The sequence below is a fragment of the Ambystoma mexicanum genome, chromosome 2q, assembly GCF_040938575.1.
Source record: "Ambystoma mexicanum isolate Mex_15411 chromosome 2q, UKY_AmexF1_1, whole genome shotgun sequence".
Classification (NCBI taxonomy): domain Eukaryota; kingdom Metazoa; phylum Chordata; class Amphibia; order Caudata; family Ambystomatidae; genus Ambystoma; species Ambystoma mexicanum.
Window position 1 is genome coordinate 264,577,687 of NC_090924.1, and position 14,328 is coordinate 264,592,014.

The 14,328-nt window shown below is 41.7% G+C and overlaps 1 protein-coding gene across 1 annotated transcript in view; it reads right to left on the reverse strand.

Moving 5' to 3' along the window:
- Positions 1 to 14,328, reverse strand: part of FAM20C (FAM20C golgi associated secretory pathway kinase) — a 438,324-nt gene that overhangs the window by 146,404 nt on the left and 277,592 nt on the right. Inside the window, exons 4-5 of the mRNA XM_069647240.1 lie at positions 6,951 to 7,043; positions 999 to 1,114 (exon numbers count right to left, since the gene is read on the reverse strand). Coding sequence (XP_069503341.1) covers positions 999 to 1,114; positions 6,951 to 7,043 — 209 coding nt within the window. The remainder of the gene's footprint in view (positions 1 to 998; positions 1,115 to 6,950; positions 7,044 to 14,328) is intronic.

A 14,328-nucleotide genomic window follows, 5' to 3' on the forward strand; every position in this document is an offset into this window, starting at 1 on the left:
TTGTTTGTCACGTCACCACATTAAAGAATGACAATTTAAGTCCCATAAATGGGAATAGCGTATTCACTTTGGAATCACTGAAGTGATTAGGTTTTTTTGTCAATCGAATTTTTCCCCAAACATGCCCACTTCCCTACCTACTTTTTGACTTCATTTAAATCTTTCTTCCACTTCCTCACAATAATCATTAGCCAGAAGGAGATACACAGGGACGTGGATTCGTTCCCGAATGCCTTTACACCATAATTTCCCCAGCCTATATTTCAGCCAACAAACAATAACAAACCTATACATTTCATGAGCTATTCACTGATTTGCACATTGCAGCAGCATCCGCTTATCTGCTTAGCATTGGCATGGCTCATCTCATCCGCCTATCAGTACCCAGCAAGGCAATGCGTGCTAATGAAGATGATGACAGGCAGCACACTGGTCTTTAGGAAAAGAAAATAGCGTCACCTTGAGCAACCCCACAGTGATGTACATGTATGAGGGGGATGCAGCAGGAATTAATAGGATAAGATGCTCTTAAAGGATGAATATCGTCACCGCCTGCAAATAAAATGACAAGAATGCTGTCCCACGGACACGATAATTGAACGCAATTGTCTTCATTTTTTTAAAGCATTTTTAGGAAGTCACAAAGGGGGTTTGAGGGCATCCGGTGTACTGCACAATTCTACAGTAATACTGCACACAGAATGGGATCGCAAATAATATAAAACATATAAAGTAAGATGATTATATATAAAACGTACTACAGGAAGGACACAGAAGCAGCTATTAAGGAAAATAGAAAAGTTTCAATCTACTAAAACTGCTGAACAGAAGGAGGATGTGAATTTGACACATTCAATTCAATTTGTGCTGTGCCTTTGCTGATGCAGACATCTTTAAAACAATTGAAATACGTTCAATATTTATAAATATATATATATGTAAACAGACATATGCAACAGGATGGCGAGGATGAGAAAGGAGAACATTTTTAGTCATACCTGGTGAGATGAAGAAGGTTCTCCAGAGCTTTTTGTCACGAGTAACATCCCTGATCTCTTTTGTCATGTTGACCAATCTACCTGCAACTGGCGGAACCCGATGGAAAGCCAGGATTCTAGAAATAGAAGTAGAACCTTTAGACGTATGTCATGTAGACCGTGCATTACGTCAACTCAAAAGGCATTTGAAAAGGAACTTGGTGAGTGACAGCTGGCTGTTTGTGAATTTGCTATTGCAGAGTTAATTTCTTTTCTGACATTGAGATATAGACTGTATGCTAGAAGGCCACATCAAAGGCCGACCCTCAAACTGTTTCTTTATTTCCATTCCTAATGTGTTGGATTTTCTTTCCATCCAAAACTTGAAAGATTTACATGTGTAAGGTGCCAATCTGCATTCATTGCTATGCCCAACCCTCACTAAGTCTCAGTGGGCTTGGAATACTTCTGCAGGCAATTACAAGCACTATGACATATGTATCCTCAAGAGGCGCGCCCCATCTTGTGAGCTTCAATTGCACATGCCCTATCATCCAGACAGCCATAAAGCATTCTGGCACTTGTGCATGCCCAGCTGTTTCCTCAACACAAAGGGGAGTGTCTTGTGAAAACATGCATTTGCATACTTAATCATTGACACAAATGCCCATTTATCCATTCAGCAATTTCAATGCACTTTGACATCACAAAGTCATTCATACTCTGTGAAGGTGTACATGACGTAGCTGGATGACAACACTTTATTCAGGCCACATTTCCCACAACGCGAGTCCACCAATCCCCATGAAATCATCAATACGCGCAGCGTCACTTCCTGTCAAATGGCTAGTATAGTGATGATAACTACATGGAGGGATGATTATGAGAACCCAAACCGAAGTGCATGAAGTGACAGGGTTAAATAAGAGCACTCCTTTTCCAAGACCAAGACAATTTATAAACAGGCTTGAGTTTGGCTCCAACTGGACTAAGGCGGCATCCATTATTGTGAACTCAAGAGTTTTTTTAAAAAAAATGTTTTTTTGCTGTGGTGCTACTTTGCTGCTAAGCTAAAAGGGCATATTTTAGAAATAAGGAGATTGAATAAAGTTAGTCATAGATCATAAAGTGAAGGGAATACAATGAGGCTCATTATAATTTAGCCTTATAATGCCAGAGCCAACCCCCGTCAGCGACTGTATCCCAGTCTGCAGTCCACTCCCAAGGATTTGGATTTTTTCCCTGCCTGGGCCGTTAAAAGACATTGTACCCAGGGGTGGTTCATGCATTCCTATGCCTGTTATAATTATGGCTAGTAAATAAAGGGTAATGCTGGCCATTATATACATGCAGGGGAGCTGCATTTTCAATGAAGCCCTTTCGAGATTGCCCCCTTTTTTAGTTTGGGCTATTAGGTGGTGCTTTAAGCCGAAACTATTGCATTAAAGTATATATATATATATATATATATATATATATATATATATATATATATATATATATATATATATATATATATATATGGCATATGACAGTGGACACAAAACTTGTAGGTGTTGTTTGGTTATTTGACCACACATTTACATCCCATGGTCATTCTTATCCCTATGGTCATTCCCTCCCAGTTCCAGCCCCTCACTGCCCAAAACACTTCCTTGTCGGAACACTTTGAGCTTGCTTTAATCAAGCCTTTCCATCAAACTTTTGCACTCAAAGTGCCTGCTAGTGCTTTCACAAAGCAGTCTTGTAAGAGTTAATGAGTTAATTGGAATTGTAAATGTGCTACTGGTGTAATAGAAATGTCTTAACCACATCTGCATTCCACCACTCGATGTATAAGTACTATGCGTGTCCTTCACTGAAGTCCTGTTAACAACAAGCATTGACACATCCAACAGTTTTGACTTGAGCATCAGCATTATGCATTTGCTAGGCACTGCTTTTAGATGCCCAGCTACTCACACCATTTCGCACCTGCTACCATTAATAGCATGTTAATATCACTACAGCAGTGCCAGGAAAGTGCATTTCCCATTTCAACACAAATGTCCAAACTACTGGCATTGCCATTGCTTGTTTGTTCTGGCATACAAAACAGATGAAGAGACACAGGATTTCAAGCCCCAATGCCCACAACAAAATTGGATTCTCAAAAAGATGTTATTGGTTCTCACTCAGGGAACAGGAGAATGCAAAGAGCTTATGTACTGCTCCGTTCCACACATTATCAGGAGAATCCGGGCAAAAATGGAATGGTTGTTAAAAAAACAACAACAAAAAAACAGGTGGCTACATCGTATACACCTGTTTTTGTTATATTAAGTCTCATTTTGTTTAACAATTGGAATGTGTTGATTGGATGGCCAAGTGCCAGTGGGTAAAAAAAAAAAAAAACATACTTATGAACTGATTCCTAACTAAAAAAGAAAGAAGACTTTCAGTGAATGTAAGCTCATGTACAGATCATACGGAAATGCATCACGGTTTTGGTGGCAAATAACTTGAGCAGCTCTGCACAGACTTCCAAAGCTGGAGTCATCACCAATAAATAGGAATATTAAAAAATAGACTCCTAAAAATATCTTTGGAGAATATAAGGCCTTGTGGGTATAAATACAGCCCCAGAACGACAGAGATGGAGATACCATGCTAGGCCCTATTGTCAGAGTGGAGCTGACTAAGTGTGGCATTCCATTGACATTTAAAAGCCAGTACAAAACAGTGATTTCAACATAAGTCCTAGTGAATGAACGAGAGTGGGCATCCCTCCATTTAGTTAGAATGTACAGGCACTCAGCCGAAGAAAAGTGAAACTTAGAACTGGAATATTGTTAACTGCGTCCAATGGATTCCAAATGACATATGGCACTGCAGATGCTGACTTCGTGTAAAGGCACATGTGACAGATGTAAGGCTGCAGAAGTGCACATGGAAGGAAATGAATACATTTGAAATACTGTGTATTTGGAAGTTGGAAGCTTTAAAGGAGGAATGATGCTGTACATTTGAAAAATGCAGTTGAATGACAAATTGCTTTCACGAGGACTATAGAGACTTAATTTCAGCACATGACAACATTTATAGGGAAAGGCCTATTTCATTTTTTTCATAAATTGAGACAGGCTTTGTATGTAACTATGGCATATTTATGTGAAGAATACCAAGAATGAACTTATTTCTGTTTATACAGTATATAAAGAAAGATGATATTGTGAACAGCGGGCCCTGGTTCAGTATTGAAAATTACATGTACACAGTGGGTACATGCAATATGCTAGCATTTCCGAATTGTGAACTGTAACGTGTTTTTCTCTCTGAGCTTAATCTTTGATCCCAAGACATTTGGGGCTGGGCCCACCAAGGAAACTGGTCTGGTTATCAGTCCAAATGTTAAAAATACAGAGAGAGAGAGATTGAAACTATGGTAATACACATAACACGACCAACAGAAATGACATTTAAGGTCAGGTTCCTCATAAAGTGAGCATTAGCTCTGAACAAAGACCCATTGAAGCTCAGGAGAAGAGGGTAGAATAAACATTGGCCAGACAGATGTCGTGATCTGGTCATAGAAGAGAAATGAAACTGGTTGGGGTGATCAGAAATGAAACCACCTCTCATATAATGCATTGCCATATGTTTAACATTGAACACATTTTCCTAAATAAAAAGAGCACTGTGTGTCCCAATGGGCTCACCATGTTCATTTTAAAAGGGATAAAAGCTAGAAAATGTTGTGATGTGCATAACTTAAGTTATGATCAAAATTATGATCCTGGCATTTTGATAAATCTGAGGAATTGGAAATATTGATAGAGTGATAGATGGTGAAATTAATGTTGGAAGTATGTTGTGTCAGAGTGGTAATTTTTATGACGCAGCCACAAACCTCTAAAAACTGTGGCTCTGCCTGAAACGGCGTGCCAAAATAAAATTAGTATTTTCCAAGTCACCATAAAATGTAGAATCCAAAAATATATATATTCATGTAGTTATCTGAAAAAGTAGCATAGCTACCATGTTGTTAGATTTTCAGAACCCAAAAATGTAAAACTCACTTGTCATGTTGAGAGGATGAATCTTTCTCCTCCTTCAGCCTACATCATACACATCTCCCAACTCTTGGTCCGATCAGCAGCCAGTGGCTGTGTTGGTGAAGGGAGAGGGCTAGCCAATCGTTACCGTCAGAATTATGATAATGTAGGAGTGTCATCAGCCCTATAAGTGTTCAATTTTGCATCAGAACAGGGCTTTTCCACTTGATTCCGAGAGGTAGCATGCTGCCGGCGACTTGTGAGGAACAACTAGCAGAGAGGCCTCAATCCTTCCATTGGAGACAGTGACAGGGAAATCTAGAAGCTAGCTGGGACCCAATCAGAGGAGCCAGAGGGAGTCTGGGTGCAGGAGAAAATCTTTGACTGAAGCCCTTGACCTGATCTGTGCTTTTCCCAGAGGAGCCATGCTGTTTTTCCACGACCAGACTCCCATGTAATTAGAGATATCCTAAATGCCATTAAAATTGCGAGGGGGCAACTATCTTGCATAGCGGGTAGAGGTGTGGTACTTGGAAGACCCTTGGCACATTTTATTACATCCTGCTCAAATGAATCACAGTATAGAAAACCACTTTATCCATTTAAATTGAATTGTGTTGGGAACAGCCTGCCTCAATCCTTTCTATTCAATTGAAGGGGGGGGAAAGCTGTGTAGATCCTTAGAGCATTGAATTGAGGTTAAATCAAAACATTCCCATATAGAAAATCAGAGGATGAGTGTTGTTAGAATTCGAAACTAACAAAGTTCATGCCCAGTATGTTAGAGCCGGTGTAGACAATAAAGACGTGGGTGACTGTCCTTCTGAAACCCCTGGCTTCTGTCCAGAAGGGGAGACCTGATTCACCAAAGAAGTCATCCTAAAAGCTACCTTTCAAATGTATGTAGAGGGTGCAAAACCAAATTCCCCATGTATTCCTTTGTATCCCAAACCAGAATTACCAAGCATTACATCTCAATTGTATGTGTGTTGCAAAATGAAATTTCCCATTGATTCCCTTGCCTCCCAAACCAGAATCCCAATACGCTGCCTATCCTTTAAATGTGCGATGCAAATCAGTTTTCCATTGTATTGTGAATGTTTTCTATTGTTTACTTTGCAATTAAATCTGATGTAATTTATGACTGCATATTTCAAAAGTTTACCTCTGTTGCTTTAATAACGGAAAGTAATTTGGGGTTGTAATATTGGGTGTTGCCACAGCATTGATGGTTGATGTTGGGCGATATTCCGTTTTGTCAAACCTTAAATAAATATATATATTCTCACTATACACCAGCCTGGTTCCTAGTCCCCTGGTGACATAGGTTATTTGTTGGGGTTTGTGCGAGATAAGTGGGAGACCTCACTAAAGTTGAATCTTTATGAGCGCTTTGTGTGAGCGCCACCTTGATTGGAGGGAGAAAGGAACTCCCTGAGTTGAGTGTTAGCACCTAACAAACCGAGACAGCCGGCCTTTCATTTCATCATCCATCATGATATGTTTTTGCCACCACCATCTCCTATTACATAGACAAAGAACCTAGGCTTTAGAAAAATGGCTCTCCGACATCTCATTCCAAACTGCACTGTTTAATATTTACATGCCATTAGAAATGGGCTGCGCATTCTCAACTCTCGCGTGACATCACGTTACTATAATCCCTAAATCAAACAGACTAAGCTTGCAAGCATTTTGTTCCCTTGGGAAACGCATGCCATATATAATGGCCATGTTGTCATTGACTTGAAGCATATAAATGCAACTGTAACCGGTTAATAGATGCATGCTCATTTTTTAGCGAGTATAAATCTGTACATTCTCTTTCAAAATGTCGGCATTTTTCACAAATATACCCATTCAGTTATTAGACGCCACACAACAAAATTATGGGTTTTAGTCACTGAGGGACACGTTAGTAAGGCTGTATTGTATTCACCTGTCCAGATGAAAAGCTGCTATTTCGGCATTATGCCTTTCATAATCTGAGAAATAAAAGAAGTCAGGTGGCGTTTCTTGCTCCCTGGTTTGCCTGAAATGAAAAAGGAAAAAAAGTTGCTGTTTTTATAATATTCTCAACTCACAAGAAGCTGTCATTAACTCTAAACACAGTATTGTTGCTGACACAACATATTAGGCATTTTCTCCATTTCTTTGGAAGAAAGGGAGCGAATCATACTGGTATTATTTCATTTTTCGGGCCTATAATTTCATGACGGTTGCCGGCTGCTGGTGAATTCTGTGTTTTTCCTTGTGCTATTCTTGAGCCGCTATCATTTGAACCCATGTCTCTATGAAGGCGGGCATTGGGAAATGCCACTAGTCTGGCTATACCTCATAAGATGCAAATTAACCTGAAAATGAGGAGTATGGCGAGCAGAAGCAGTAGTCTAGTAGTCTAGTTGAATTTCTATATTGCACCCCTCTCCCCACTCGGCTACTTCTAAACTGAGTCTGGGAAACCACTAGGCAATTATGGGTGGGTGGAACATAGTGGTAGCTAAGCTGCCATCAAATCATGGGGTTCCCCTCCTGGAAGGGATCCCATGCACCCAGTTGTGCATGCATGTCAGGTGGGAGAATTTCTGCAAGATACCACCGGCCTGATTTAAAAAGTATTTTCATTTGGATTGCACCATTATAAAACACGTTAGTAAGAAGGGGGATGCGCCAACCAGTCAAGAGGTGTTGGCACATATGTCCGTGCAATGCCTCCTGTGTTTTGCCGCCCACCTGGAGATCACAGTTTCTGCATGAAAGAAGCAAAACCTATGGTAACATGATCCTGAGATTCATGTATCCTGAAATGTCATGAACAGAGGAGTCAAATTCACCGTGAGAGGAGTTCATTGTCATAACATGTTGAAAATGTTGATAGGTGCACGTGTGAAGCAGACGGTGTAAGAAAGACCTCAGCCGAAAACAAAACAAATCTGACGACCATCTCCTCCCATTACAAAACAAAGATAATCCGCACTAAGAAAGAAGCCTACAATGTGAGAATTGATTAGGCAGGATCCTCTACGAAAGAACTCTTCACCATCTTGATGGAATTAGAAAACCCCAACCCACCTATAGACACTTGCGCAAAAGACAAACCCTGGTGCACCGGTATCCAAAATGCCCTTGCCACAAAATCTCTGGCCTCCAAACTAAAATTGAGGCTAAACGACTACAACTATCCAATAGTAACCTCTCCACCCCCAGCACATCAACCCCTACCAATACCTCTGCTGGATTCACATTCAAACAGGTCACCACACTGGAAGTCCAAAAGATCAAGCATCCCTCAAACCCGCGAACTGCAAGGGGGATAGCTGTCCTGCCCAAATCATCAAAGATGCTGCAACAGACCTCTCTCCCTTCATCTCCAAACTCATAAACCTTTCCTTCTCCACCAACTCTATACCTGACAACCTGAAACAATCATGGGCTCTCCCCCTTCTCAAAAAACAATCTTTAGACCCAGGCATTCCCACAAACTACAGGCCAATCACCACGGTTCCCTTCCTGCTAAAAATCCTCGATAGAGTTGCATACTTACAAATTCAGGAATAATTAGAATCTAATCAACTACTAGGGCTACGTCAATCTGGCTTTCGACCGCAATATGGAACTGAAACGGCCCTGGTTGACCTCATGATATCAAAGACAAAGGAAAAGCTGCCATACTACTCCTTCTTGACCTCTCGGCAGCTTTCGACCTGGTCGATCATAAAATACTATCCAACCACCTCTCATCCGCCGCCCATTTCTCACCTTCAGCTGTCAGCTAGATACAATCTTTCTTAGCCAATAGAACGATGAGAGTCTTCTCACTGGCAGCTGCAGCACATCCTATCCCCATCACCTGTGGCATCCCGCAAGGATCTTGTGTCTCCCCCACCCTTTACAATATTTTTACAAAACCCCTCTTTGGCAAATTGGACCATCTGGGTGTACCAACACTAATTATGCAGATGACACGCAGATACTCCTCACCATCTCGGGCAACTACCAGGCTGACGTCACCAAGATCAACGAAATCTTCTCCATCATTCAGGCATGGATGGCAACACATGGCCTCTGCCTGAATGATGAGAAGACGGAACTTCTCCTGGTCGGCTCTCCTAATAATCTACAGAAACTCAGCCGTGCTTATTCCAACATCACCATTGATGGCAACACCATCCCCGTGGCCAAACACGTCAAAACCTTAGGCTTCCATTTCGACGCCAATACCAACCTGTCAAAACAAGTCAACATGACTGCCTCTTCTACCGCCTACACCGGGAAATTAATCAGAGCTTGCAGACATTTTCTATCCAAGAATAGCTGCCTCACACTGGCGAGAGCGCTTATACAATCTAAGCTTGACTACTGTAAGAGCCTTTACTTAGGGGCGAACCAAGCCATAGTTAATAAACTCCAAGTTCTCCAAAACAACACGCTGCACGCAGCATTACACATCCCAAGGAGAAAGCACATCTCCCCCTTCAGAATCTCCTGCAAATGGCTCTCCATTCAACAAAAAATCGACCTAAAAATCCTTTGCCTCAGTAACAAAGCCCTAAACCACCTTGCCCCCCCTTACCTTACCAACAAGCTCTCCTTGAAACCCAACACTAGAATCACCAGATCTGCCAACACCCTCTGGCTCATGGTGCCCAGATTCACCTCTAAAAGAGCTGTAGGCTCAAGCTTCTCGGTCCTCGCCCCTCAACTTTGGAAAACCCTACAACTGAACATCAAATCTGCCCTCTCATTGCATATGTTCAGGAAGCTAGTCATCGGTCGGCTACTGGACAAACAATCTAATCCTCAGCCAGACTAAAACCATGCATACTGTATATACTGTTCATACCTTTCGATTGCTTCTATTGCTTACCTTAATGACACTGTCTGTATATATTGTACTGTATAACTGTAAATACTACCTATACTGTGCCTTCTGTAACTTGTCTAAGCACCCTTTTACTCCAGGGTCTGGTGCGCTATAGAAATAAAATAAACAAACAAACAAAGAAGCATATTCTGCGTGCACGAGCCAAATCTGCTCTTGCAACTGAATAACTATTTAGCATACTTGATATCCTTCGATAAACATGACGTTATCAGGGTTGACGCTCAGGCTGTTATCCACGGCTAAAAATAATGTGTCTACCTACCTGCCAAAAACATCTCAGCCCTGCAGTTATAGTGACTTCACTCTAATGAGCACTAGTGTATAAATATCATATGACACAACACCGTTCACAGTAGACCACTAGAGCCGCTCTCACTCACAATTATCATAATGCAGTCACAGAATGAGCATGTATTTCCAGGACATTACATATACATAGTATATATTATTTATTTATTTACTTATTTATTTAAGATTTAAGCATGCCAAATGTATTTCCAAAAATAGTATAACAAGATGCATGTAGTGGATTTCGAAAAAGGTTAGCAATTTGTCCACAAACATCTGCACTGGTTGTTAAGCTATTATTCCATCACATCAAGGGACTGCAAACTGTGGCTCTCCAACTCTTTCAGGCTATAACTCGAATGGTCCTTCGTAGTCCAAAACATTTGGAGAGCCAAAGGTTAATGATCCCAGCATTACACTAAGGGCGCAATTACGGGCCTGATTCACAGAGTGTTTTCCTATGGGATTGCGCCATTATAAAACGCTTCTGTGAATCAGGCCCTAAAGGTCAAATGTTACTGAAACACTGCAACCTGGCTCGGCAATGACATGTGCTGCCAACTTGGAGGCAACATCGTTGCATCAATGTCTTTTGCGGTTTATTGGTCAGTTCAACAAGCACAGATTCGCCTGATGGCAGAGCTACTCACTGGCAGAGTGCCAGCACCAGCAGCCAGACCTCTTGTGGCACCTAGTTTGGTATCAGAATGGGTGGCCTGTTAACCTAGACCTGATGTGAAAGCTTCTCAGTAACCTCACCCTCCACAGGCGCTAGGATTCTGTCCACAGCCCCTCCTCCCATGCACAAGGTCCAGAGAGCAGGGACGTCATTTCACCAAAATGCCAGGGGTAGCGGAAGTGACATCACATGACCCTTGACCCCCTGATGACATCACAGGAAGTGATGTCATTTGACTCCACCCGGAAGTGATATCGCGGGAAGCGATTGAACATGACCTTTCACCCGTTGACAAAATAGGAAGTGGCATCACATAGCATTGTACACTATGCAAAATATGGTTACGATATCACTATAATGTGATGTGCACTTAATACGAGAATGGATCGCCATATGTATCGTTAAGATCAGTGTGTATAGGCCCATAATACCAAATTGCTGTGAATGCAAGGAGACGTCCATGACCAAATGATAATAATGTATTATATAGCACTTACTCTTAAGCGCTTTAGATAGAAAAAATATACACCCGATGTCACCCAACCTTTGTTGGTACTCATTTATCGACCTCAGAAGAATGAAAGGCTGAGTTGAGGCGTTTAAGAACAGACTAAATCAGTGACTTACCCCCTGAAGTGTGCCAGAAATAAACCTTTCATGAGTCTAGCAATTATTGTATATAATTCCAGAAAGACACATTATTTGGTATTCCTATTCTTTCTTATTTAGGGTCAGTGCTGGAAGTGTTACGAATTGTGCCACTCCTGTTCATATTTTTCTTCTTTTTTTTAAGGGGCCTGAATAAGAAAGACATCCACTCTAGAAGTAAAGAGGCACACGGTGGTGGCTACAGCCCAGCAGCTTGCATTACAAAAAATAGAAAAATTATTTAAAAAAAAACTTTTTTAAGTTTTTTTTTTTTTAGAGGTCGCAAGGGAGACCTCTAAATGACGTCCCTAATCTCAGGAGAGAGGTAACAGGAAGGAATTGAAAGTACAAGGTGGAGGGAGTAGGCCAAATTACGCTGCACGCCTATATGGTCAAATGGTACACTGCACCCCTATACTGATGATGAGGAACGAGATTGCTGTGGAAAGAGCTGCATGAGTACCCGCAGCCTAATGCTGCATTCTCCAACCATTGGCAGTTCAGCTGCCGGATAACACGGTTGGCTGCAGAGCAGGACAGGGGGAGGCAGGAAACAGTGATGCCTATTGTCCTCTCGAACCTAATGGTAACCCATGAAGGCCAACTGTCAACCATAGCCGTGGCCTTCCGGCTTCCTTCTGACCACTGCACTGACATGGCATCGAGCTTACTCTGCTTATTCTTGGCTTCAGCATAGAACCTTTTGTGAAGATAAAATATTAATGAGCAGTTGTCAAATCTCGCAGCCAGTAGAACAATATCGGGTGCCACCAACTCTTAATGGCTCACTTATACCTGTGTCTAAGTTCAGCCCTGCTATTTATAAAATCGAATGGTAACAAAACAGACGTTTATGTACATACTTAGTTAAAATGTCGTTCACCACATGATTTTATTTTCTATATTTCATGAACAAATGTTTTAGCAAGTGGTGTTGTCCAGCACACGTTATGTTTATTCTGAAAGGTTGGTCTAATTGAAAGAGAACAATGCACAGACAGAACCTGCCTCACGAGGCAGACAGGTGGACCTACTCCCATGTCCACATGCACTCACTTGCAGCTCCCTTGATGCTTATATCAACATAAAAACCAATGTCAATGAATAGCAATACAACCAGAGTATACCTACCACATCGACTATTTGCAAAACCATCTGAATGAAACATGCTTGATTAGAGGCAACACAATTTACTGTAGGTAGTAGCTGTACCTCTATAGAATTATGTGTGTGATATCTTGGAGTGGGTGTCTGTCCTGGATTGCTGTTAGCCATTACGGTCACTCCAAGATTCCCGCCTTAACCAATGGATGATGTCCACATCCAGTGGCAGAGGTCCAGGTGACTCTACTTGCCTGGGCCTCATACTCGCTGCCTAAACCAGTATCAGCCCATCTGGCTTTCTACATTCAGAGTGGCAAATCAAGGCCTTGGATTGGCCTGAAACCCCCTTAGTAAGACTTGCATGACCACAGCCAAAAACCCTCAAATAAAGGACCACCCATCCTAAAACAAAGAGCTGTGCCATGATTTGTGTTTCTGTGCCCAATGGCTCCATCTAACTAAGAGACCCTGGGCACCCTGCCCAGTGTGTCATTTTAAGGCTGCAGATGGGTTTACACATGATTCACATGACCTGCCTTTACGGCAGGTGGCTGTGGGTGTCCAGCCTGGGCAAATGTCACTTGTTTGGTTGGTCCATCCCACCCACCTTCCAGTAACACCCTAAGCCCAGCAAGAGGTACTTCTTGCCAGCCGCAGTCTGTATGGAGAAGATCCCTGTGAATGGGACTGTCCAACCGCAGCCCCCCACATCATGTTGTCTGCAGCACTATTCATTGATTCCACAATTTCGAGGGCCAGCCTGATCCACAGGCAGCAAAGACCCTGGCACATTTCACCAGTTGGTCGCACTCCCACAATCTCACAAAAGGATGGACATTGGTACGGTTCTGGTTCTCGGCTAGATGGATTACTGAAACACTGCCCAGGTTAGGTTATCGGTGGTCGGTCAAAATACCGAAAATAAAATCTCGAACTGCAAAAATCTCAAATACAAAATCTCGAAAAAAAAAAGATTGAATTATTTATTTATTTATTTATATGTGTTTTTGGGGTCAGGTAAGTAAAAAAAAAGGGTTAAAATAAAAAAAAATAGAAAAAAAGGGGGGTTGGGGGGGAACCCCCCATTTTGAGAAAAAAACGTCATTAAAAAAATTTGATTTTTTTTTTTTTCGGCCTTTTGTTTTCGAGATTTTTGTTTTCGAGATTTTTTTTTCAGTATTATCACTATAAACCTAGGTTATCAGGTCAGGTAAAGCGTTCTGTAAATCAACGTCATTATGACGGTATTGAGCAGCTGACCTGGTGCTAGGCTTCAAGTTGCAACACCACGCCACACCATCCCTTACATTTCTCGGATGTCTACCAATTGCGAAACAAAGGGACATTTAGATAATGAGTTGCACTACCCATCGAACCTTCTATGCTAAAGAGATTTGCTCCCACCTGGGCATTCAGATAACCTGGAACTTGCCTTATGTGGGTGTCCAGCTCAAACAAACGTACAACGGGAGGCAAGAGGTACTTTTCCACGGCCTGATGATATTGAACAATTGCCCAGAGAGGCTTAGCAACTTTACCAAATCTCTGCATTGCATGAGCTTTCTTAAGACCTTCCTTTTGTTCCAGAAAGCCATTCCGTTTTCCAGAAATCTGCCAATTCTCAGATTTGGACACATGATGCTCCTAAAGCAACTACATAACCATCATACTGAGCTTACAATTCAACACCCAATTCCAAACATCAGCAGTTTC